Below are 26,315 nucleotides of genomic sequence, written 5' to 3'. Positions count from 1 at the left end.
TTGTCGAAGTTGGTTTATGGCAAGTTTCTACGTTATATTTAAGCCATTATGTGTTTATGAATTCGCTTTTGTAATGCAATCGATTGACGCTGATTATGTTTATAAACTATTTACATTCACTATTATATTTGATCAATATTGAAAAGATATGGCGTCGGATAAAGTCATAATAGTTTTTATTTTAATAACACTATACATTGCTAAGGTATGTACATTTTAAGCGCATATATAACGTACAGCCGTATAAGATTAATAAACAACGCGTATCATATTTAATTCTATTAGATATGGGTATATTTAGAGAAGTCTTGATATACGTACATGAATCACGGTTTAAAAAATTATAAAACTGAGTTTCCAGTGCAGAGTAGGAAAGGTTTTGATCATAACATTGAACTTTGAACTACGACAAAATTCCGGAAATACGTCAATGCTGTTTTTATACTTTATTTAGGACTCGTTCACAAATTTTATGGTGGCACTTTTCTTTATAAATATTGTTAAAATTGGGCTTTTTACTTTGTTTGATAAACAATTACCAAAGAGTAACTTGCAGGTTCTCAAATTAAACAGAATTTGGTAAATCCCAGTTTAAAATCATTCCATTTCCAATAGCATTTCAAACGGCTCTCGGTGAAATAGAGCACATTTTGTTTTAATTTTGAAAACAATATGATTAAATCAGAATCCGTACGGCGATCCTCATATAACATACACATGCTGTAACATTGGCATACAATGCAAATAATGACAGTGAGAACTTAACCCAACTCGAAATGGGTACATGTTGACATAAAAATATGATATCTGGAACAATGCAATAAATAATAAAAGCAATCATTGAACGACTCATAAAGACCATAACGTGGTGGCTGATTTCTGCAAGTTCGTGCTTTCCCTATTGCAAATCGGAAATGCAAAATGCGCCAAGTGGCGGGGGAAATATGGGTCATGTAGTGGAGCAAAAATGCGCCAAGTGGCGGGGCGAATATGGGTCAAGTAGCGGGGCAAAAATGCGCCAAGTGGCGGGGCAAATATGGGTCAAGTAGCGGGAAGAAAATGCGCCAAGTGGCGGGGCGAATATTGGTCAAGCAGCGGGGCGAAAGTACGCCAAGTGGTGGGGCGAATATTGGTCAAGTAGCGGAGCGAAAATGCGCCAAGTGGCGGGGCGAATATGGTTCAAGTAGCGGAGCGAAAATGCGCCAAGTTGCTTAGCGAATATTCGCCAATTTACAAGACAAAAAAGTGCCAAGTGGCGAGGCGAAAATAAGACACTGTATAGCCACGATTGTGTTTTCTACAGGCCAGAACTTTTAATGCTCCAGTTATTTGACTTCTCAAATAGTCCGCTTCATGCTTGTTCTAAATAACATGTTTCGTTTCACATTTACTTACACTGTTGTTTCTCTTTACACAAGGTCGGGGACGTATTGTGTAGAATTGCATATTTGTTTAGATAAAATGGCAATGCATGAGGCAGGTCTGTTCGAATTCTTTGACAGGTTTGAAAGGGTTCATGTCGCAACCGTCCGAGGTCCTTTGCATACTTATTTGCTATGTCTTTACAACGACAGATAACAGTGGAACTATTTATTATTTTATTTTAAAGCGTGTATTAGATTTAAGCTGCAGGTTTGCATATACAGATAAATATATGATGTATCTATTTTCTAACTTAGGTTGATGGAATCATTTCGTGCAACGACACAAAGCCGTGTCCGGCCCATAAGCCATACTGTACTGAGGCTGGGTGCGTTTTGAACTGCCCCGACAATTTCAATGTGGATGGGAACAAATGTGTCTACGACTGCGGTGAAATGTTTGTCGGCTTGAATGGCGTGTGCATAGAACAGTGTCATGATGATCAGTATTATAGAGAGTCCGTAAAAGCCATTGGACGTGACATTATCATCGATAAGAAATGTGTTCAATGGTGTAATGCTAATGAATTTCTTCTCAATAAGGAATGTGTTGAAATATGCCCTCCGGATAGAATGTTCTTAGACCGCCAGGGTTGGTGGAAAGGTATATGTATGGAAAGGTGTCCATCGAACAAAAATTATAAAGTTAACATCACCGTCGATGGTTTTAACTACACGGAATGCAGAAACAGTTGTAACCGTTATATAAGTAATGGATTTTGCATTGAAGAATGTAAAACTGTGCACGTGATTGAAGAAAAGCAATGTTTAAGCGAATGTCCATTAACGCACCAAGTCTTAGTAAATGGTGGGAGCTGTTATGCCGAGTGTTCTCCTAAAACGTTTAATATATCATGTGCGTGTCCAAGTGATCGCCCATTTATTGAAAATGAAACATGTGTTGAAAGGTGTTCAGAAATCAGTTCATTGAAAGAGAGATTTGATGAAAAACTTGTTTGTGTTCCTTCATGTAGCAATACAAAATATATGTTCAATGCAAGCTGTGTTGACGCATGCCCCGCTGAAACATATGTTTACAATATGACTTGTAACGAGCACTGCCCAGCCAACACATTTCATATCAATACCACTTTTGGAGTGTCCTGTTCATGGTCACTATGCAAGGAATCTCGTACAGACATTAATTGCGTGGAAAGCTGCCCAGATGGAATGTATATACATCAAAGAAAATGTGTCGAATATTGTAATATCGGATCGGTGTTACAAAGTCGGTCCTGTATAGAATCATGTACATCGAAAAAGCGAAAGAAGATATTCAAGTATACCGTATTGCAAAAGCATTATGACTATAGGCATTTGTATATATTCGAGAAGATTGAAAAAGAATATGAAGGATTTGAGTGTGTTGAAAACTGCCAAGAAAACGAAGTTATATTTAATGAAACTTGCTACTCTGTATGTCCACCTACTTATCCATTTGTAACAAATCGTGTTTGTCAGTCAGAAAAATGCAATACATCGTTTGAATACGTTTTCAATGGCTATACCGTCTGTACCGAAACGTGTGCAGAGGACACCTTCTCCTTTAATGGAACATGTGTACACCAATGTGACTCTGAATATAAGGTTGAAAACACATCTTGTGTTCGTTCATGTTCCTCTGAAATGGTTGTCGTGAATATATCAAAAACCGCAAATAACTGTAGTACATGGTGTGAAATTGAAAATTATACACAATATCTTGCATGCAAAATTGAATGCCCTTCTGAGAAATTTCTCTTTAACCGCACATGTCTTTACGTGTGCCCGGAAAACAGTTTCGCATTCAATGGAAGTTGTGTTGAAAAGTGTCCATCTTATTACCCATACATGCAAACGTATCCGGTACCTATTAAAAGATGGCGTCATGCAAGTTCTAAATACACATCATCATATACTGATATCTCCGCTAACGTACAATGCGTGGCATTGTGCAGTGAACCTTACAATATTCTAGATAACATTACTAACACGTGTGTGTTGGAATGCCCTGCAGATCGACCGTTTCTTGTCCAGGACGGCACATTCGATCAGATTTACGTTTGCGTCGTCACGTGCCCGATTAAATTCAAGATTGTACTTAGTAAATCAGAACAGGTGTTTAATAACATAGCTCGTCATAACCAGGTGGTTACAAATGCTTACTGTGCTGAGAACTGCACAAATGACAAACCTTTTATTCATGAAAAGTCATGCGTCTCAAGATGTCCATCAGATGCGCCATTTGTTTCAAACGGTGTTTGTAAAGGAGAATGCACCAATTTTTATATTAAGCAACGATCAAAAACAGTATGTGTAGATGAATGTCCTGAGGAGTCAACCCTTATAAATAATAAATCATGCGTATCAGAGTGTCCGGCATATATATTTCAGGGCGAATGCGTCAGTGAATGCCCACTAAACGTTCGTCTGGTCTACGAGGAAAACTATAAACAGCGGATTTGTACTGATAAATGCCCAGGTGATTATTTAATAGATATTAACACCCTTTTCTGCATTTACAAATGGAAATGTTCCGGATTTTCGTTTAACGGTACATGTGTCAACAAATGTCCAACTGAATGGCCGTACCATAGTTATAAACAGTGTGTTAAAAACTGTGGTGACGTAGATGAAATAGCTAACGCAACGTGTAACAACTGCGATAAAGAAACAGAATATACATGCATAAGCAAACGTGACTGTCGAGATCAAACAAAAATAATATTTGCAAATAAATGCCTATCTAACTGTCCGTCGAACCACGTGTGCTTTAAGTATGTAGATAGCATTTTTCCGGACACCTACACATGCATGAACAAGAATATTGCTTTGGTGGTGTTTGTGGTTCCCGTCTTTGTTCTACTTGTTCTGTTAGTCCGTGGATTTGAGATATTAAAACAATATTCTCGAGTTATTATTCTGTCTACGATTAAAACGGTAAGTGATGATTTACAAAATACATAAAAACATGTTTAATAATAGTTTACCGTACACAATTAACCAGTGAATTAACGAAGGTTAGTAATTTGGATGACATGTAAAGAAACGAAGGGTTATACTTGAAAAAGTTGAACTACTAAGGGTATAAACGTGTTGTTCATATTATATATTTACGACCAAAACGTAATTGATCAAGTAATGAATGTATCACGTAAGATATATTTCGTTTGTTTTTCGTATACAAACCATTGTAAGGGGACAATATATAGCATGTAGGTGCTATTTCATTGTTATAAATTTGAAGCATTATTTCGTAAGTTGAATATTTCAGAAAATATTAAAATATGAAAAGAAATTGACAATAAATTAAAGGATACTAGTCACAGCGCTCATAGATAACCGATGTGTTATTGTATATGCCTCTAATGCTAACATATTGTTCAGTTTACTTATAACCCAACCAAGTAGTGGTGTGGGCTATATAGGAAAAATCTTTCCCCGTCCGTTCGTCTTCGTATGTCCGTCCGACCGTCCTGGGACATCGGGACAAGTCTACTTTTCTCAATTATCCATATGTTTTGGAGGAACTGACGTCATACACATATTCATGCTGTGCAAAAAACTAATATTTTGTTTGTGGTAATTTTTAGAGTTATTGTCGTTTGATTATTTTATACTTCTCTCCACCGGGCAGTCTTGTCCGGAAAATGATTTGAAAAGTATTTGAGATATTGACTTCAAAGTTCATATACAGATAGATTTAGTGGGGAAATATGCAATACATAGGAACCATAACTGTGGCTGCAGTATTGTTTGAGTTATTCTCCATTGTAAATGATCATACTTTGTTGTACAGAGCATTACTTGAAAGGAGTTTGAGGTATTTACTTCAAACTTCGAAGAAAGATACATCTCATTTAGGAGAAGTGTAGTGCACAGGAACCATAACTCAGACTGCAGTATTTTTATTATTGCCCGTTCATACTATTTTTTTGTCCGGAGCATGACTTAATTCGTCTTTCAGGTATTGACTATCATTGACTTCATATACATAAAAAAAACAGTGCTGTATTTTTTTAAAACAAAAAAACAACAACATTTGATGCCTTATTGCCCAGATGTTATAGTCCTTATTTTTATAAAGTATAACAGGTAAATTGATGCCTTCGCACCTACATAGGGCATTCAATGAGCATACAGTACTCCCAATGATACTTCTTAATGCAACTAGAAAGTGCAGTGGGGTATTCATCACATCCAATGATATCTCAAGTTCAAGCTTGTCCATAAGCTTGTAATTTGTAAGATAATTTATAACTTTACAACAATTAGAACTTTAAAAACATTTTACCAAAGGTTCTACCACAAAATGGATGACGCCAAGACAACTCATCCAAATAGTTCTCCGATTTAAAACTTTACACAATACATTCCAGGCAATTCTGGATAAATATTCATTTAATATTTCAAAGTAATTTTCTGATTTCGAATTAAGTTTTACTTTAATTAAAACCTATTTATCAGTATTGAGTACACACCTGATAACACACTAAAGCCATAGATGGTTTGTAAAATTAAATTCTGTATGCACCAAAAATAGCTCCGGAAGAATCATTTCATTTCAACGGGTCAGTCATAAATTAGTTAAAAAAAAACCCAGAAGAATAAGCGCAATATTAACAAAGTTAAAAAATCCCCGTTAACAACGTCGTCACTCGATGGACACTGATTGGACTGTCGGTTATAAAGGGCGGTTCAAATTATTCTTTGTGTCAATCGCTTTAAAAGTAAAGCTGAGATTATAATTTCTATTAAACACGACTAGATATATTTTTAAGTAGTCGTTTAATTAGTACAATGCCAAATTCTCTACAATAGTCCAATATCTACTTAGAAAAGAATTTTAAGAACAATTGTGTTGACATAATTTATTGATGATTAGTTTTAACTTAAGTCTGAGTGTGGATTAGTTAACAATTCCATTGTATTGAACTTTCAGCAGAGAGAGACCTTCTTCGCCAATCTCCAGGATATCGATCCCCAGGAAGCTGACAAACACGGTTCAGCTGATTGTGATACAGCTGACACAGCACTTTAATGAGTCTAAACGACCCATCTGAATCTCACGCGGAACCAACTTTCTAACTTACCAGCTATTGCTACCATCTGTAAGGCTCTGGTATGGCTTTATTATAAAATGTTAAGCTAAATAAATGGATGGAAGGAGAAATAGTACCTTTAAGAGTGATGTAAAAAGGGTCTTACTTAAGTGAGACGTCTTTCAAACTAATATACAACTGTGTTGCATAAATTGGTTTAAAAAAAGGTAGATATACTATTGACGGATTGTATAAAATTTAATGTGCAAAACTATTATATGAGACAAAAACATTGTGTATTATGTTGGTATTGACCTGTAAATAACTCGAAAGTACGACGGGCTCGAATACATAGAATGCGTTGTGAAAATGTTGAAATTAGGAATTCAAGGGAAAACTTTAAGTATCATTACATATATGTATCAGAAAGTAAGGTCCTTTGTTAGAAATTGTAAAAGATACAGTGAATATTTTGAACACGCTGTTGGACTGAGGACAGGAGAAATCACGTCTCCTTTGTTATTTGCCTTATTTGTAGAAGATAGTATAGACTTGGTAATAATTGACGCTATTGTATTAATCTGGTTGTTGTTTGTTGATGGCATTAATTACAACACAGTTTAAAACTTTACATCAATTTTGTGAAGGTTATGGAACTTAGAGAAAGTACAGAAAAAATAGTGATAAGTGAACAAACAAAAACAACAACAATACTTTTGAACCTTAGCCTTCTATTGTGAACGTGCTTTAGATTGTCGAAAAAACAATTTTGTTTAATGTGAATTATAAGTACAAATTTAGAAATTGTATTAAATTGTACGTATGTAATACATTGTATAGGAAATATTGCCTACCGCTGAAAAGACAGTTTCTTCATTTACGTTTTCTGTACTTGTAAAACAGTTTAATATAATTATGATTTCCGGTGATTTATAGAGATTTATCAATTAAGTGAAATTGTTTTTTTTATTGTTTCAAACAGTGAAAATATCAATTTTACATTGCCCGCTGTTTTGAAATTTAAGTCCACTCTTGGTTCCAAATCAAACGTCAGCGCGCACAGGGCTGGGTAACAATGTCAACTATGTTATTTCCGAAAAGACGTTATGTTAGTTTTCTAAAAAAGTATAATTAAATTACTTTTAATTCCAATTTTAGGCATATAATAATAAAGAAAAAAATGTTTGTTTCAATGTAAGATAGGAATATAGTTCACCAATAAGCAACTGCAATGGTCTCAACCTTCACTCTAGCCAACAGTCGAATACACGCTCATGTCATACGCCGTGCCCAGGCTCAGGTAATTAAGCTTGCATTCTTGATCGTCGTTTGTAAACGAATATTCTTTTTTAGACATTATTTGCCCACGACAAAGGACAAAACAACAGTCAACATGTCGATCATAATTACGCATGGTGGAATATAAGGCAATGTTGTGATTTAAATATTTTATTTCTTTGGCAAATGAAAGGCCAAAACACGACAAGCCTTGACTGAATTTACCTTTGAGTGATATGAAAAGAAAGCGCCATTCTAAATTAAAACGAACACCAAAAGGGAATATATATATTGGTTACGCCACTCGTGAACTATACATTTTCGTGCACACTCGCTGAGGTATACTATGACCTAACACTGAAACAAAAAATTATCCTCTTTATATTGATTATCTTTTTACGAGACAGCAACTGTAACTAAAATATAAAGAGTACCCACATTATCACATTCACATATATTATAGTTCATACTCGATCTTGCATTTATCATTGTTTACATACTTATGAGGTTTAAGAAATGTGAAATATTGCTACATGTACATGTTATTGATTTACCAATTATTTTGTTCGGAATATTAACAGATAAGTTATAGGATGTTGCTGAACGCCTGTTACATGTGCTGAAATTGAAGAAGCAGAAAAGTAAGGCTAGGCGCAAAAATATGGTTTTAAATGAACATATTCAAAAATATGCATTCAAAGGTATGTACAAAGAACATGCGAAATCTGGTGTAGATTAAACATATATACGATTCATTTCATAATAAAGCTAGTACTCGTATAACTCGGAGAATAGATTCTGTCATATCGAGGGCTTTACGTCACTGGACTTTTTAAAGGTGTCGGCCTTAGTAAGAGTCACATTCCTTTTAAAGTTTAGAAGCATAATGCATTGACAGTTTTTAATCATATAAGGGGAGTAATCCCTTTTTTGGTACGAGGTTTTCGAGTTTTATTAAAATAATATTCAAAATTCAATCATAGGACAGTAGGCAGCATTAATTGGCATTAATTGGTACGCTCACTCTTTTAATACTTTAATAGTAGATGCTGCGTAGGATTCAGGTAGAAAATGAAGGCGTTTTCGGTACTGAAGGGGGAGGGGGTAATACCATTGGTAAGAGTTGCCGTGGTTATTGTGCGCCAGTGTGTAAAACTGACTCATGGGAACAGCGGCCTCCCTCCATGGAGATGACTTACGTATTCATATTACGGTCATTTTAAACATGTATTATGTGCAATGTTGATTGGGTTCATTGTTTTACATACTTCTCGTATGATACCCCTCCCTATCCAACGCACAATGTTTCATTCCATAAAAATCGACATATAAATCGCTGAGTCTTACAATGTTTTAAACGTATGTTGTAATATTGAAATTAAATTGTTTTTCTTTTTAACACTGTCAGAACAGTTGACGTTTCTTTTGAAAGTCGTCATTTTGTCAGATAAAATAATTTCCCAAATGCTACAACTCTTGACACCAGAATACGTCAACATTTGATATATACAAACACTTGTTCAGACGTATTTTCATTTTAATGATTAAGGTAAATTGTTTATTTTAAGTTTTGCACGTGTTAAAAAAAATATTGCAGTTTACGTTTAAAGCAAAATAAAACCAACGACTTTTTTCTTAAAGGCAACCTTTTAACTTGATATCTTGTCCACGGCCGTCAAACTTACATAATTTCATTCCGATAAATAAAATGTCGTTTGACAAATTTTCTTACGATTTGTGTAAAGAATGTAATATGTATTATAAATAATGTGTATTTAAATGGATCGTGGTGTTACAAATCACAATGCCTTTTAGAGTATTTTCTGTTTTTCTATTTACAATCATTGACAGAAGATCAAAGCAATAATCATAAACAGATTGTACATTTATTTTCCTTTTAAATCATACCAAGAACATATATGCTTCTCTTAAATGGAGAAGAATGGTCAACGTGTGATAAAATTGTATAGGACCTACAACAATTTACTTATACTAGAATGTTAACTACAATGATACAGTATTCAGTAATGCAATACTATACTCGTGGGCAATATTTGCAATGATTATATTTCTATTTCAGTATAATTTAAACAATATTTTTTTACAATAACAGATCTCACATGTACCAAGTACATAAATAATGTAATAGTATTAAGTACATTTTGTTCGTCAAAATGTCTTATTTCTAAATAGGACCTTCCCGGTCGGAGACATGTGATGCAATATGATTTATTTAATAGGCTAATGGCAGTCACGGGATATGTACTATTGTCGGTTTAGAAAGTATTTAAAAGAAATTGATACACTCTTTAATAACTCTGATACAGATTATATATTTGATATTCAATATATACATTAATATGGCCGTATGTTACAATAAACGTGTGAACCGGACTTGATTCCACTAAAAATAGAATATATACTTATTGGGATTCGAAATTTGACAATCGTAGAGGAAACACATTTGTTATCAAATCTTTACAAAGTTATCTTTACGAATCCATACTGCGTGAACATCTCTCATCATTATTTATTATTCATAAGCATAACAAATAAAGGACTTGAAACAACTGTGTCATTTATTCAAGTCTATAGCAGTGAAAAGTAAACAATTTTAAGACGTATTAAACACAGATTCACATTTTACTTATTATCATTTATAACTTGACATGTATTTCATCATGTGCCGTTATGCATGCAACAAACCCGGCAGCACTAATTAAAACAAATTTATATTGCAATATTTATAATCTAAAAAAGAGTTAATTGTTTTTAAAAAATAAGATATAAATGCACTCTGGATCCTGTTATTAAGATCGCCCGGCCCCCTGAAACATAAATGTGAGGATTTTGTTGAAAATAAATGTCATTCAATGTAAGTCAAGTTACATCCAACATTTGTTTCGAAACTTCTTTATGATTGGACGCGATTTTATGACTATTCTTCTCTTCCTTTCATCGGAATGGATGTATTTACCTATTGCTGTTGGAGACAGTTGTCAATTTCGTCACTATGATGTTTTATAAAGTCCTCCATGAACGAAGAAATACCTGAAAATGTCACAGGCATTGAAAACACAGGCACTTGCACATAGAACTGATGTAGACGATAAACAACAATATATATATATATATATCTTACTGGTCGTCTATGACAAGGCAAAAACTATTTTAATGGTTACTGGATCTTAATTAAAACGGACAGTTTCGAATATTATTATTGTGATCGATTACTACGTTGACTAATACGGATCATCAAATCAAGTCAAACGAATAAATTTGATCAATTATTCATTTTAGAGAATGCACACTGCATTGAACATCAGAAATTTAATTACAAGAAACAAGTATTTGCTCTGCTGGATACGGGTTCACATTCATTTATTGAACTTGTGAAACGGACAGGAATAGTATCAGTGATTCGTACAAATGAAATTTCGATATGCAATGGTTCCCGATGGTTGAATCTTAAAAGTAGAAGTGCTACTATTCATGAAACGAATTAATAGAAAATTGGCAGCGCAATGGTTTTTTTTTCGATCTAGCTTACTTAACGAATACAAGTAAAACAAGACATTAGGGCAAGCTCCTTTCGTTGTTGTAAGGAATACAACTGGATGAAAATCAATTACAATTATAACACCTTACCAATAAGATTAATTAACCCGGCCAATATGAACATGTCACCTGATCTATAGCATTATATATAATTCCATTTCAGTAATGTTCAAACGTTAAATCATCCACAAACATAGCCCAATGCGCTTAAGTTAAATTCGTTTGCCCCCGCCCTTTTAAATTATGTTTTGCCCTTGAAATACGTATATCCGAAACAAAAAAGGAATGTCTCAAAAGATACCGTTTACATTGTGTACTTGAAATCTTAAACAAAATATAAGTTTCAACTTTTAAAATGACCAGTTTGAGTAAAACAAAATTGCACAAAGATATTCACAACATCAGATTATTTTTTAAAACTGTTCTCGACTTCGTTAACACGTAAACTACCTTTTCGAACGAGTTCAAGCCCTGTTCGAGTCACAGACAGGGAGGAAGCGCCGGTCTGAACGATATCTGGAAGAACAGCACCAGTTCTCTGTTCATCGCCGGAGCACGCCTCCAGTGACGTCACGTCTTTTAACAAAACAGTCACGTATTATTGCTGGCAAACATTTTTTTTTAATATAGAATAATATGCCATTCACCTAAAAATCATGTGTTACATAACGATTTTGATAGGAAAAGGTAAATCGTGACGTGCTAATTAAACATAGTTAGTTTCCATTTCTATAATGAGCATAATCAACTCGTGTATGTTTTCAAAATAAATGACAATAGTATATCATTCCTACCTGACTCCTTATCGCTGTCGCAGTCCGTCTCATCGGTCTCAACAATGATACTTCCGGACGAAGCCCGGGCAGACGTGGCAATGCTAGTGGAGTTACCTCCCGCGGAAGAGATCCTGTCTAGACCCAAGAAAGCAGCATCTGAGCTCGTGGTAAATATGCTGATCCGCCGCTGGTCTGCGAGGGTGTATGCGTCTATGGAGCTGCCTCGCCGTTTGGACAGGCTGCTTGCTTGGCGTCCGTGGATCTCTATCATTAGCGACTTGGATTGCAAGTAATCTAACGCCTGGAACGGCAAAAAAAATGTATTGGCTTGTTCTAATTGTCAGCAACTTCGTATTACAAAATCACCTAACGTCGAGCACAAAGCAGGTATTTCGTAAAACATGCCTGAAGGAAATGAAGTTCAATACCGTTTGGTCAATGTTGGTAATCTCGTGCATTTGTTTATAGCCGAACGTTGGTACTGCTCCCGCCACTTCGTCCGTGTAACGTCTAGTTTTCTCATTGTAGAACAGATAGTGACACCACGTCTGTAAAAAGAGTGGTGACAATAAAAATAGCATATGGCTGTTTGTCATTCAATTATTCAGTTGACCACTAAAGATATTATGTTTCGTAAATACATTTAGATAATAACACACACATCTAATGGATTCCTCTTACGACCTCTAACAAACAACATCGTACAATTGACACGGCGGTGCCGCGCTCTCAATTGCGTCATCTTAATTATCGATGTGAATCAATGAAGTAAATATTTGATTTACAAACACTTATGTACTAAAGTTAGTAACACTGAAAACATCCTGTTTTTAAATTGTACTTCTTACCGACTTAAACTGTTTTGGTATACCCGTGGCTTCACGAATACCAAGATTGAATCTTATCGGCTGGCCAATCTTAAAAATATAAAAAAGATACTTCCTAGAGGATGATTGTTTTAGTCATGTTATTTGTTAATATGAATATTACGTTTATGACTTTACATGTCCATATAAAGAAGTTAACATCAAATAAAATACCATCCATATTCGGTAGCGAAACGTTTACCAGATCATCAGGATTGTCTACAGCGAGTGTATCCAGGCAATCCTGGCCTGTGGCGTCACAAGGCATGAGTGAGAGGGAAAGAGCACCCAGCTGGCGGCCAGCAATGTCATACAGCCCAAGGCGCTGTTCACCAAGGTCCAGCAAATAGCAGAGCGCCTCTAGTGGCACGTACACCACCCCCACCAGAGTCGGCGTCTCAAGGGGCTCCCAGAACGGATCTTGCGTCTGTATAGGTGAAAATCTAAAGCTTAGAAAAAGATTCAGTTCCATTTCTACGACAATTCGTCAATATGCATGTACTTCATAAAATAATATTTCATAATTTCACGACTTATCATTATGATATAACACAATATCAGACATAAGTCCGTCCAAATAGAGAGTAGATACTGATGGAAATCTTAAGTTCTTAGTCGTCTTCCACCTTCGTAGATGGCTCCCAGTCTGCTTCACCCGCTTCATAGCGCTGGTACATTGCCATCATCAGGTCCAGCCGCTCGATAAAATGCTCCCGGTTCCAGAGGAACTCGCCGCCCTCCCCAGACAACACCCGGATGTAAATCTGAGTGATATTAGATATGTGTCAATAACACACGGAAGTTTAAGTGTTATCAATGTAAAATACATTCATCAAGTATTTAAAATTGCACAGATATAATTTACACAAGACGTAACCGTTGATAGTTTGCTGTAAACATATAGACTACAACTGCACCCCAGGTTATTATCTACCTGAGAACATTTGTTTGTATCCCCGAGTACAATGGCAGGGACAATGGTAGGGTCAAATCTGACCCCTCGTCCAAGCTCTGCCGCCATGGCGTTAGCTTCCCCTGTCAGTGCACGGACATCCGATAGCTCTTCCCGAAGCCAAGCCTGTGCTGAAATTTGTTTAGTGGCAAATCAAACAAATTGCTGAATTTGGCAAAATAGTTATTGATATTGTTATTTGTGCGTTAACAAAATGTACAATATATAAACGACAACATTTTATTAATTTGGGTTATAAGCATATGTAATTAAAAACGGCTTTTAAGTATGTTTTTACCCTCTGCAGTGAGTTCCGTTTTCGTGCGTATCTCTTCTTTGGCCAGGTCAAACGTGACAGTCTGTATCTTCCTTCTCTGGTGTATCAATGCTCTCTCCTCCACGGGGTGGTGAAACACGTACAGCAGGCTCGACCCGAAACATAGTCTGTCAGAATCAGAGAAACTTTGCTAAGAAAGTCCGGCATATGCTAAATTCAACCAGCTGTGTTTTGGTGTTGATGTAGATGCGGATTAAGACTTTTGCCCGAAAATCTCTTTTAATGAATACTACTGACTATGACAAATACCTCAACATAATAACTGATGGATACAGTTTGATGTGTTTAATGTTTGTTGTCTGGTAGCGTTGTTACCCTTTTTGGTGTCCATTTATTTTTTCAACCTTAACCCATGTGCAGTTTCAATTGTTGTATTTTGAATACTGTTACTTATACGCGCATTTAACAAGCAAGTAAACCGTATCCGTGGCATATTAAACTGTCTCCGTGGCCTAGTGGTTAGGCGTCCGCCTACAGAGCGGGAGGCCGTTGGTTCGATCCCTGGCCGCGTCGTACTATTGGTACAAGTAGCTCCCTTGCCTGGCGCTCGGCATTTAAAGGGTAGTGCTTGGAAAAGTGGTGTACTCAGTACTGGTTTAACCCAGGAAAGTTGTACTCCATGTATCGGTGCTTTACACCGAGCACGTAAAAGAACCAAGGGGTCTCTTCGAAAAAGAGCTAGGTGCGTTACGTGGACTTCCTTGTATCCAAACACTGCCTCTTCTGCATGCTGTCCCTTCAGCAAAAACAAAGGACCCCGTTGGAAATAAGTGCTTGCACTTTCACGGGTTATCCTTGATCGCAAGGTCTAAAGAAATACAAACATACATAGTACCTATCGTTGTGATTCAACCTTGTCCGGGAGTTGACCCGCACCCCGTTGACCCTGACGATGCCCTGCAATGGACGAACGTACACCTGGCCCCGGTTGTTTTCCGCAACAGCGTGCTGCTTACTTATACTGGGGATAAAATACGACGAACACTGGCTACTAGACAGAATAAGAATTTTATTAATTAATAATTAACATTGAAGTGTTGGCACTTGTCTCGCATTGAAATATACCTTATTTTATTATATGCCCATCAATATTTAAAAAAAACTCCGTATCACGCTACTGTTATTTTCCAAACTCGCATCAGCAATCAGCACGTGATGAGTGCCACCTTTTTACCAAACGATGCCTTTTCAATTTTGTTTTAACAAAATAAAACGGTTCTTGTTCATTAACATGTTTTTTTTCGTTAACGTACTATATTTTGAATGTATTTTATAGCTGTTTTATGTTTAAATGTTTTTAAAATGAAAATACACTATATCAAAATGCGATTGAATTAAAACCTCACTTCCTGAATTTTCTATAAATATCATAAAAGTTCAGGTGCAATGTTTTTGGTTTAACTTAAAGTGATGTGTTTAAATACTCAAGGACTAAACATGTTATAAACATACTTTAACGATAGGACACTATTCCTTCAAACTGTATCACGTCTTGTTCGGGGTATAAACATACACCTGTTCGACCGCTACGGGAACTCGATGGATACGGGTTTACACAACGAACACAACGTGATACAGAACGTCAGAAGAGCGTCCTGTTATAACATCCCCTATAGATTACACGATCATTCATGTCACAGATATACAGCTACCTTGGTCCATGCAATTCAATTACTTGAGGGTTTACTGCTCGAGCATTACCAATGGTACTTTCCACCCCTGAAAACAACAGTATTGGAAAACAATGAAAAACAATGGAATACTGCTGCAGTATTATCTATGTACTTATAAATGTAAACTAGGACTTCCTCGATATACTGGTCAATATCTAGCTTGCAGTAAGCTTAATACCGACAACTAATTACTGTTCACGAAATTAGGACTTACCGTTTAAAGCTAATACATGTTCGAAATACATGCAATATAAAAAAAATAATTAGGCAATAGTTTAAACTAGTTATTCTCAAACAATATACCAACACAACAAAACTGATTACTTTATAAATTATAAATGAGTGTCCTCTTTTTACCCTGGCTGAATAAGTGGTACACGCGCCTGTTGAGGACCGGATCCTCGTTCAAATTCCATATGTGGGGAACGTCCGCCCGCTCACGCTCACTACGACGCTCTGCAGCTACCTCTAACTGCGCATGACGTTAATGAAATATTAACACAACTTGATCAATAAGTTCAATAAAATGCGGTTGCCAACTATTAATATGTCTTTATAAAAGCTATTGTTTGACAATCGTTTTGGATTAAATATCGACAGAACAACAATTTCGGACATAGATCAGTGTGTTTTCCCTAAAACAACAAATGAAATCCGAACATACTTTGCATTATAAGCTTGGTCAATAGCCTTTACAATGATTACACTGGTCCTTATCAATCAAAACGAAATCGAGTCAAGAAGCCGACCCAAATATGGTCTCATTCTTATTATGTCAATCGACTTCTAAATACCGTGTATACAAATGCAAGAGTATTATTTTACCAAAGAAATTTGCTTGCCGATAATATAAGTCGATTATATTGTTTGTCTTAAGAAATATCCATTCATCCGGTTGCTTCTCAAATTAAATTGTATTTTGTTTTGGTAAAATAACGCACATTATGTTTCGATTACTATAATTATGTTAAGGAAATCAGGTTAGGATTATTTGTTTTGGGGGCTGTCCAAAGTGTTGGTGCTTTCCATATTGATAACTATTTGTGACCAGATCTGTGTCCGAAAGTGATGTTTTCGTCACTAGTTCGTCTCAAAATGACTTCCAAGCATCGTTTCAGACCAGGCAATGATACACATCCATGTAGGGATGACAAGCGGACGAGAGAGTGCAAAAATAAAATAAAAACACGGCTACCTCAATGAGTTTATGTGTTTCCTTTATACGCCTTGTCCATGCATCCTCCATGTCCAACAGCTCGCCTTTAATCTGCCGGATCTGGAACAAACGTCTTATAGGTATATACTGTTTTGAATGAAGCAAAAATACAAAACAGCCTTACGCAGTTTTAAAAACAATTGAACTAAAAGAACAGTATTGTACACACCTCTTGTTCTTGTTTTTGTTTAAGATCTGCTATTTCTGTAACAAAAAGGAAAATGAGAAATGAACAAAACATACATTCTGTCCTTATATATGAATTAGTAATTATACAAAAATCAAACGAATAACTTCACGATAATGATCTCAACATAAACATACAGCATGTCACCTTGTTTGGAGTACCCCGGTGCTGCCCGCATGTTATTCCCTAATTTTGACAACAAGGCCTCCTTCTCCACTAGAAGTTCTCGGATGAGGCGGTCCGTCGCCGAAATATTCACCCGAGCCTCGTTCCTGATCGACTTCACGCGGTCAGCTTGGGGAAACACAATTATTTTAATTTCACAATAGGATAATTTAAAAAGACATACCGAACATATTCCTACAGTATGCGTCGAAGTGATACTTCGTAGACACTCGTACATGACTTCCATTATCAGAACTCTCCAACAAGGTAGAAACTATATGTATATAAACCTATTTTTTGTAAACAAACCTCGTACTATGTAATAGTTAGTTTTTACTTTTGGTCTGTTAAGCAATTAAATCAGCGGTTCGGAGTATTTGAATAGCGTTAGTCATAGATATAGCGATCTTTCTTTTCTATTGTTTTAGGCAGAAACTGTTATTAAATATGTTTATGACCACGAGTTGCAACTCTTCCAAAAACATTTGTACCATAGCGTAGTGTCGACATTGTTTGGTCAAAGTCCTGGTCTGAAGGACTAAGTGTCGCAATCTGAAAAGCAAGAATTGTGGCAAGAATCAACTAAATGATCAAAACAGTACATTATTAACTTTTATATCTTCACTTTTTTTTAAATTATATCCAAAACATCAGATCAGCAAAGATACGCGAACAGCAACTTACCATGACAGTTTTGCAATTCCCGCCAATGGCGTCTTTAAGGAGCATAGTCAGTTTTGAGTCCCGATACGGGGCTAGAAAATTTTCAAAATAAATCAAATTATAAAAACGTGCCCCTTAAGCAATGTAAAACATCCATTTGGACATAATTTGCAATTTGTATGCGAAAGTTCATGTTAGAAATTTAGTGTACACATTGAAAAATACTTACTTGGTCCTTGGTCAACTCTGCCTTGTGAAAGAGCACAAAGATCTGGAACAGGAAACGTTATCATTGGGTATTTGTGTAATTGCATGGCTTTTGAGAAAAGGCAATTTTAAAGATATACTGTCTACAACCCATACTATAATGAAACTTGAGGTATTTTACGTTTATATTTGTATGCATAGACAAAATAACATCGAGTGAAATCTACTTGGTGAGACCTATTCAACAATATTTGTAAAGCCTAAATTTCGTACTCTTGATGACTTGTCCGAGGGTCATAAGCGATTTGTTTATGTTCCTGCTTTCCTCGAACCGTACACCTGTTGCTCCAGTTTGGCTGGCTCGCTCGCTGTCAGCAGTGAAATAATATAATCAAACGGAAGGATGTACCACAGTAGGCATACATACCTTTATGTACTTCATCTTATAAATACTATGAGTCAGTTTCTGATCACTCATCCGAGATGATTGGTTAAAGGTGGTTTAATGGGTCGAAAACGAATTATAAATCATATATTTTGCACCCTTAAGTAATGATGCGTACACGTTCTCCTTATTCAAAATCTTATATTTTCTCTATTAATATAAGTCAGTGCTATGCTTATTACAACAGACCTTCCCGCGAGGTCCACCATGTTGATCTTAGACGCCTTTGTCTTGTTTTCCTTCAAGTAGTTTTGTACAAAGGTCAGAGTGACCACTGTATGAGCACGGCTGAATTAGAACAAAACAAGTAAACAGAAGGGCATTAATTTAACAACATCACAGAACGCCTAATAGAGAAGTGACCACGGTGTGGACAAGGCTGTATTAGAACAAACAAATTAACAGAAGGGCAGACAACATCACAGAACGGCTAATGGAGAAGTGACCACGGTGTGGACAAGGCTGTATTAGAACAAACAAATTAACAGAACGGCAGACAACATCACAGAACGGCTAATGGAGAAGTGACCACGGTGCGGACAAGGCTATAATGGAACAAAACAAATTAACAGAAGGGCAGACAACACCACAAAACGGCTAATGGAGAAGTGACTACGGCGTGGACAAGGCTATAATGGAACAAAACAAGTTAACAGAAGGGCAGACAACATCACAGAACGGCTAATGGAGAAGTGACCACGGTGTGGACAAGGCTGTATTAGAACAAACAAATTAACAGAACGGCAGACAACATCACAGAACGGCTAATGGAGAAGTGACCACGGTGTGGACAAGGCTATAATGGAACAAAACAAGTTAACAGAAGGGCATTAATTGAACAACATCACAGAACGGCTAATAGAGGAGTGACCACGGTGTGGACAAGGCTGTATTAGAACAAACAAATTAACAGAACGGCAGACAACATCACAGAACGGCTAATGGAGAAGTGACCACGGTGTAGACAAGGCTGTATTAGAACAAACAAATTAACAGAACGGCAGACAACATCACAGAACGGCTAATGGAGAAGTGACCACGGTGCGGACAAGGCTATAATGGAACAAAACAAATTAATAGAAGGGCAGACAACACCACAGAACGGCTAATGGAGAAGTGACCACGGCGTGGACAAGGCTATAATGGAACAAAACAAGTTAACAGAAGGGCAGACAACATCACAGAACGGCTAATGGAGAAGTGACCGAGGTGTGGACAAGGCTGTATTAGAACAAACAAATTAACAGAAGGGCAGACAACATCACAGAACGGCTAATGGAGAAGTGACCACGGTGTGGACAAGGCTATAATGGAACAAAACAAGTTAACAGAAGGGCAGACAACATCACAGAACGGCTAATGGAAAAGTGACCACGGTGTGGCCAAGGCTGTATTAGAAAAAAACAACAAATTAACAGAAGGGCAGACAACATCAAGAACGGCTAATGGAGAAGCGACCGAGGTGTGGCCAAGGCTGTTATGGAACAAAAAAAGTTAACAGAAGGGCAGACAACATCACAGAATGGCCAATGGAGAAGTGACCACGGTGTGGACAAGGCTGTATTAGAACAAACAAATTAACAGAAGGGCAGACAACATCACAGAACGGCTAATGGAGAAGTGACCACGGTGTGGACAAGGCTGTATTAACAGAAGGGCAGACAACACCACAGAACGGCTAATGGAAAAGTGACCACGGTGTGGACAAGGCTGTTATGGAACAAAACAAGTTAACAGAAGGACAGACAACATCACAGAACGGCTAATGGAAAAGTGACCACGGTGTGGAAAAGGCTGTATTAGAACAAAACAAGTTAACAGAAGGGCAGGCAACATCACAGAACGGCTAATGGAGAAGTGACCACGGTGTGGACAAGGCTGTATTAGAACAAAACAAGTAAACAGAAGGGCAGGCAACATCACAGAACGGCTAATGGAGAAGTGACCACGGTGTGGACAAGGCTATAATGGAACAAAACAAGTTAACAGAAGGGCAGACAACATCACAGAACGGCTTATGGAGAAGTGACCACGGTGTGGACAAGGCTGTATTAGAACAAACAAATTAACAGAAGGGCAGACAACATCACATAAGGCTAATGGAGAAGTGACCACGGTGTGGACAAGGCTATAATGGAACAAAACAAGTTAACATAAGGGCAGACAACATCACAGAACGGCTAATGGAGAAGTGACCACGGTGTGGACAAGGCTGTATTAACAGAAGGGCAGACAACATCACAGAACGGCTAATGGAGAAGTGACCACGGTGTGGACAAGGCTGTTATGGAACAAAACAAGTCATCAAATGGGGAGAGAACATCACAAAACGGCTCATTAGATTAGAAATTAGTCGGCGTTTACTGCTTTGTATTAATGCAAACCAAGCTGCGGTGTTTGCACATTCTGACCGACTATTACCTTGTCCAAAGTTAATTCGCAAAACCCTTTTCTAGGTATAAGTATTAACTGATAAATCCTGAAATTCAGTTGGGTCACCTGCTGGTTTCGTTCATGTTGGTGACGGCGAGTGTTCTGCTGCGGTTACACTCGGCGATGTAGTGGTCCAGGTCGCCAGAGCACGACACCGGAACCTCCATCAGACCCTCAACTGGAAGGAAAACGGTGGTTAATATATTTTTAATTAAAGCTGTATCATTGGAAGAGGAATACAAATCAGTGTACATGTCTGATAACGCGTTTACAATCATTACAGAGAAAAACAGTTGTGAAAGCTGAAATAATTGCAGCTGTCTATTTAACTCAACTCAAACGTTATTGATGTTATTGTTAGGCCAGACAACCAATTTGGTCCCCGAAATGATCAATTGGTGTTACAAGTGAAGAGAAATGCTGTCCATATCATATTTGATAATTTAATAGAAAATGATTTACATGTATTTATAAATTATGATGTATACAAGGACAAAAACATGGTTCAACATTGGTCACCTAAGTGGTACAGTGTATGTGCTATTAGGGACAAGAAAAATCAAACGTATATATTAACTAAATATACAACTATTATAAATAAATATCATTCTAATCATAAAAGCGCAATTAAATGCAAATGAGGCCAAGAGATCAACTTTTGTACTAGAAAGCTCTACTAGAATCAGATACCAAACGTCAGGTACCGGTGGTAACTAGTATAGTTATATTACCGAAGAAGCCGTGCTTGTGGTGTGTTCTGACGGGAAGGCCCTGCTGGGGTGAGGCCTGTCGGTTGAGCAGGTCAAACACTCGCTCATTGTACACTTCGAACATGCTGAACGACAACTGCATGACACAAACACAGGTCTTAGTTTCTATTGTATTATTGTTGCCCAGCCAATTTGATCTTTTAATAAATCATTGATTTATGTTAGATACGAATTATACAAATATGGCAAAGAAATGTCAATACATGAGCTAAAGAAGTTGAATTTTACTGTAAGGAGTACGGGAACATTATTAGGATAGCTTTAAAAGTATCATTTTTTTATAAATGCGTTGTGAATAAAGAGTTCATGGTTACCATGTAAAATCATGAAATTAATGCTCATACATTCAACTTTTAATGGAAGCCATTTGTGTGCATACCTTATAAATAACCCCTGCCTTTTGTCCCTTCTCTTGGATATCATGAAACAACGATTCGGAGACCATTGGTATCAGCCCTGCATGGAAAAATAGATTGTGCATATACTGGTAGTATGTGCCACACGGATAAGTCAGTCTACAATAAGTTATAAGTGTACATACGCTCCAGAACGTACAAGAATGTGTACATATTATATATTTATATATGTGACATTAGTGTGTGGTTCAGTTCTTGTATCATTACATTTCACCTTTGTTTTGTCCGTATCCCATCATGGTGTATGTCTTGCCGCTGCCCGTCTGTCCGTATGCGAAGAGTGTACAGTTATAGCCGACCCAGGCGGCGTCCAGTAATCCCGCACACAGGTCACTGAACACACGCTCCTAAATAATTAACGTATACACAATTGACTTGTACGCTTTTCACAATACCTATTACAGCCTAGGTGCCATTTTGCAACTCCATAATCAGCTCATTCGAGGAAAGTTCGCCTAGAAATGTTAGTACGTAATTTATGACATTCATTTTGCCTTCCCATATATTTACATTGATCTGTAAGAATGTACGAGTTTCTTCTATGTCGCATATTTTCTTTAATATTTCGTCGCAACGTGTGCAGTATTTTCAAAAGGAAACTTCCAAACATTGAACTTAACCTGATCAATATATATTGAGTCATTTTCGGCCACAAATTTTCCCTCCGAGTTCTCGCTGTAGCTGTCATGTGACCAGTAGGAGTAGTCAAACGTGAACTGTCGGGCGGGGACGTGCGGGTTGGTCGGATCTAAGAGGTACGTGCTCCTTTCGACCACAGACACGATCTTCTTGCACTCTTTCGTCAACTCTCGTTGGTTCTTAACTTATTATTAAGGAGCATATTCGTAAGTTCAGTCTCAAAAGTGGTATACATGTAAATTACTTCCTTATTTTGTTTAATAGGTTGTCCATTAAGAAGACCTAAATTTACGTGTGATACAATTATACCAAAAAATCTTATAGATTAATCGCACATGTATTTCTTTGTATCGAAGGACTGAAAATACATTCGATCACTTATGTAAGTGTTAATTACATTATTACGAAACTAAAATGATTTCTCAATTACTGCTCTTTTCGTACAAATATACCATGTAACTGGTTGTTGGAACAAATGTAAGGAAAAGAAGCAAGATAGGAAAATAATCCTTGCACAACAAGCTGCAAAAACATTTTTAAGGATACAAATGGTCTTACCCTCACTGCAACCTTGATATTTTCCAGCTTACTCATTTCAGCGCTTGCGTCCTTTACCTGCCGTGTAATTGGTCTAAATTTCTCTCAAGCTAACGGATTGACTATCAATCAATGCTAATGAGGTTTACATATTAAATGCCAAGTACAATACATATATTATTAGTGCCATCATTGCTATTATCAGGTTTGTCGTTAAATAGTAACTTAATTAACTATACTGTAGTAGATGGCAACACACGCACGCATTCGTTCTTCGTATATCTAGATATAATTTGCTCTTGATACTGTCATCAGTAACAAATATAAACATCCACTCTCCAACACACAGTCCCTTGACAGGCGGATAAACAACCGAGGAACACCTCGACCAACTCCTCCTATGCCGTTGCATTACTAAAAGCCTTCTCGTTCACCAGAGTGATGATGCTGGTTTGTAAGAGCAAATTTTAATAATATTGTAACGTGCGACGTCAAACAACTACCAACAGATCTCTTCAGAGAAAAGCATGCGTAACCCTGAAGGGGTCCGCTGGTCTTTATATACACTAAATTCTCTATCCACACAGAGCCCGGGCTTTGCTAATTTGCATATTACCAACCAAGTCAACATACGTTCTATGAACGTACTTCCATCTTAACGGAATGATATACTACGAACGCACATCCGCCACCTACAGCGGGCTGTTACACTATGAATGCACATCTGCCACCTACAGCGGACCGTTACATTATTATGAACGCACATCCGCCGCCTACAACGGGCCGTTACACTATGAATGCACATCCGCCACCTACAACGGACCGTTATATTATTATGAACGCACATCCGCCGCCTACAGCGGGCCGTTACACTATGAATGCACATCCGCCACCTACAACGGACCGTTACATTATTATGAACGCCCATCCGCCGCCTACAGCGGGCCGTTACAATATTAATTATTTGTAGTGTACATGTAATGTTCATAACTTTGATCAAATAAGTGTATTATTGCATAAATAATACAGACCGCCAAGGCCACATTACTTAGGCTTGACTGTTAAATTGAAATTACTAATCGATCTAATTAAAGGTCAGATTCGGTAGTGCCTATACTTTAGGTGCCTTATTTCTTACAATTAACACATTACATTGAATCATTGCATGGATATACCATCTCAGAAAATGGCTACCTTCAATATTTATAGGTTTTGAAGCGGAATGCTTTGCGTTTTCAAAAACAGGTTGAACATGCTGGATCTTCTGTTTATTGTTTACAATTTCACCGCATTGTACGTATGTCCGCGTACACCGAATATGGCCATTTAACCAAATTCACAGTGTTTACGTTCAACCGTTTTTATTTGTTTTAAGAAAAACGTATCTATTATTCTAACGTTGTTTAGAATACAACCAACATTTTACGCAAATGAAATTGCAGAAATGCAGCCATTAAGTAGTAAAATAATTATGGAATATGAAAGAAATTTATTAAGTGGTGTCTGACCTAAACGGTTGCAGCAGGCGAACCTTTGAATACCCGCATGGGGTTGAAATTCTTATACTGACTTTCTAGTACTTAATGATTGCCTATCTTCATGACAATTATTATGTACTTTAATTAATCATTAGGAATTTCAAATTTCGCGTGGGTGTTTAAAGGTCCGCCTACTGTCACGCATCCATACGTCAGAGTTTGCGTCGACAATGTATCAGCCAATGGGGTTGTATTCTGCGCTAGTGAGATGACATGAAGAGATATTTTAATGATTAAAAAAGAGCTCGATCGCCATGCTCACTCCGCATTTTCTTTGTCATTTAGAGTTTACTTCATGGACATCATCTAATTGTCACAAAGCTTTATAGTACTCTGCGTTACAACGTATAGCTACTCAGTACTAATAGACTTTTCTGTAAGTGACCACATGCTGACATTTTGCACCAGAAAAGTTTCTCATGAATTCTTTGGCAAACACAACAATGTTAAAATTCGTTCCTTAAAAATCTACTCAAAAGAAAGTTTTCAGCAATCTCTCTTGGGATTAGATTGGTCACCAGTTTTATTTTGTGATGATATTAATATTGCTTGGAATAAGTACGCTTAACACAAAGAACTGAAGAGTGGATTGTTTCTGACATCTTGGAATGTATTAAGGCTCGAGATAAAGCTTTCTATAATTTTAGAAACTGTAGAACTGATGAAAATTTTAACCATTTTAAGTCTCTGAGAAGCAAGGCCAGCTATTTAATTTTGAATGCGAAAAGGAACTTTTTTAAATCTTCACTTGAGAGCAATAAAAACGACTCTAAGTCTCTGTGGAAAAGTTTGAAAAACTTAGGTCTGCCTGGTAAAAATACGCAGTGTTCAAATAACATTGGCTTAAATATTGTTTTGACAAACTTAAGGTGGTAGAACAATTCAATTCATTTTACACCTCTGTTGCCGATAAACTTATGAGCAAATTGCCAACTATTGTCAACACGTTTGGTTCAAGTTTTGTATCGAATTTTTATTCTTCGAAAGGAGTTAAACCCAACGGTTTTTCATTCTCAATTACTACAGAGAAGAAAGTATATAAATACTTGAATAGTCTTAGTCCTGAAAAGGCTACAGGCCTAGATGGCATACCCTCTTGTTTTATTAAGGACTCGGCTTCAATCATTGCTGGCCCCATATCTCACATAGTTAACCTTTCCGTAATACAGGGTGTGGTCCCTGATGATCTTAAGTCTGCTCGTGTAGTCCCGTTGTAC

General features: G+C 37.0%; 1 protein-coding gene across 1 annotated transcript; it reads right to left on the bottom strand.

Moving 5' to 3' along the window:
* Positions 1–10,697: 10,697 nt before the first annotated feature.
* LOC128215850 (kinesin-like protein KIF28P) lies at positions 10,698–23,617 on the bottom strand. The gene is made up of 21 exons (XM_052922461.1): positions 23,582–23,617; positions 23,005–23,202; positions 22,599–22,731; positions 22,348–22,424; positions 21,930–22,044; positions 21,265–21,376; positions 18,948–19,053; positions 18,343–18,384; positions 17,942–18,002; positions 17,398–17,579; positions 17,078–17,158; positions 16,240–16,354; positions 15,862–15,928; positions 14,171–14,316; positions 13,855–14,003; positions 13,547–13,684; positions 13,123–13,347; positions 12,483–12,602; positions 12,073–12,355; positions 11,729–11,854; positions 10,698–10,771 (listed from the first exon to the last, which is right to left on the bottom strand). The coding sequence occupies exons 1-21, from the start codon at positions 23,615–23,617 to the stop codon at positions 10,698–10,700; spliced, it is 2,586 nt and encodes an 861-aa protein (XP_052778421.1).
* Between the last annotated feature and the right edge of the window lie 2,698 nt (positions 23,618–26,315).

The sequence above is a fragment of the Mya arenaria genome, chromosome 14, assembly GCF_026914265.1.
Source record: "Mya arenaria isolate MELC-2E11 chromosome 14, ASM2691426v1".
NCBI classification, from domain to species: domain Eukaryota; kingdom Metazoa; phylum Mollusca; class Bivalvia; order Myida; family Myidae; genus Mya; species Mya arenaria.
Note: the sequence above shows the minus strand (reverse complement) of the source record. Positions and strands in the feature narration are given on the sequence as shown.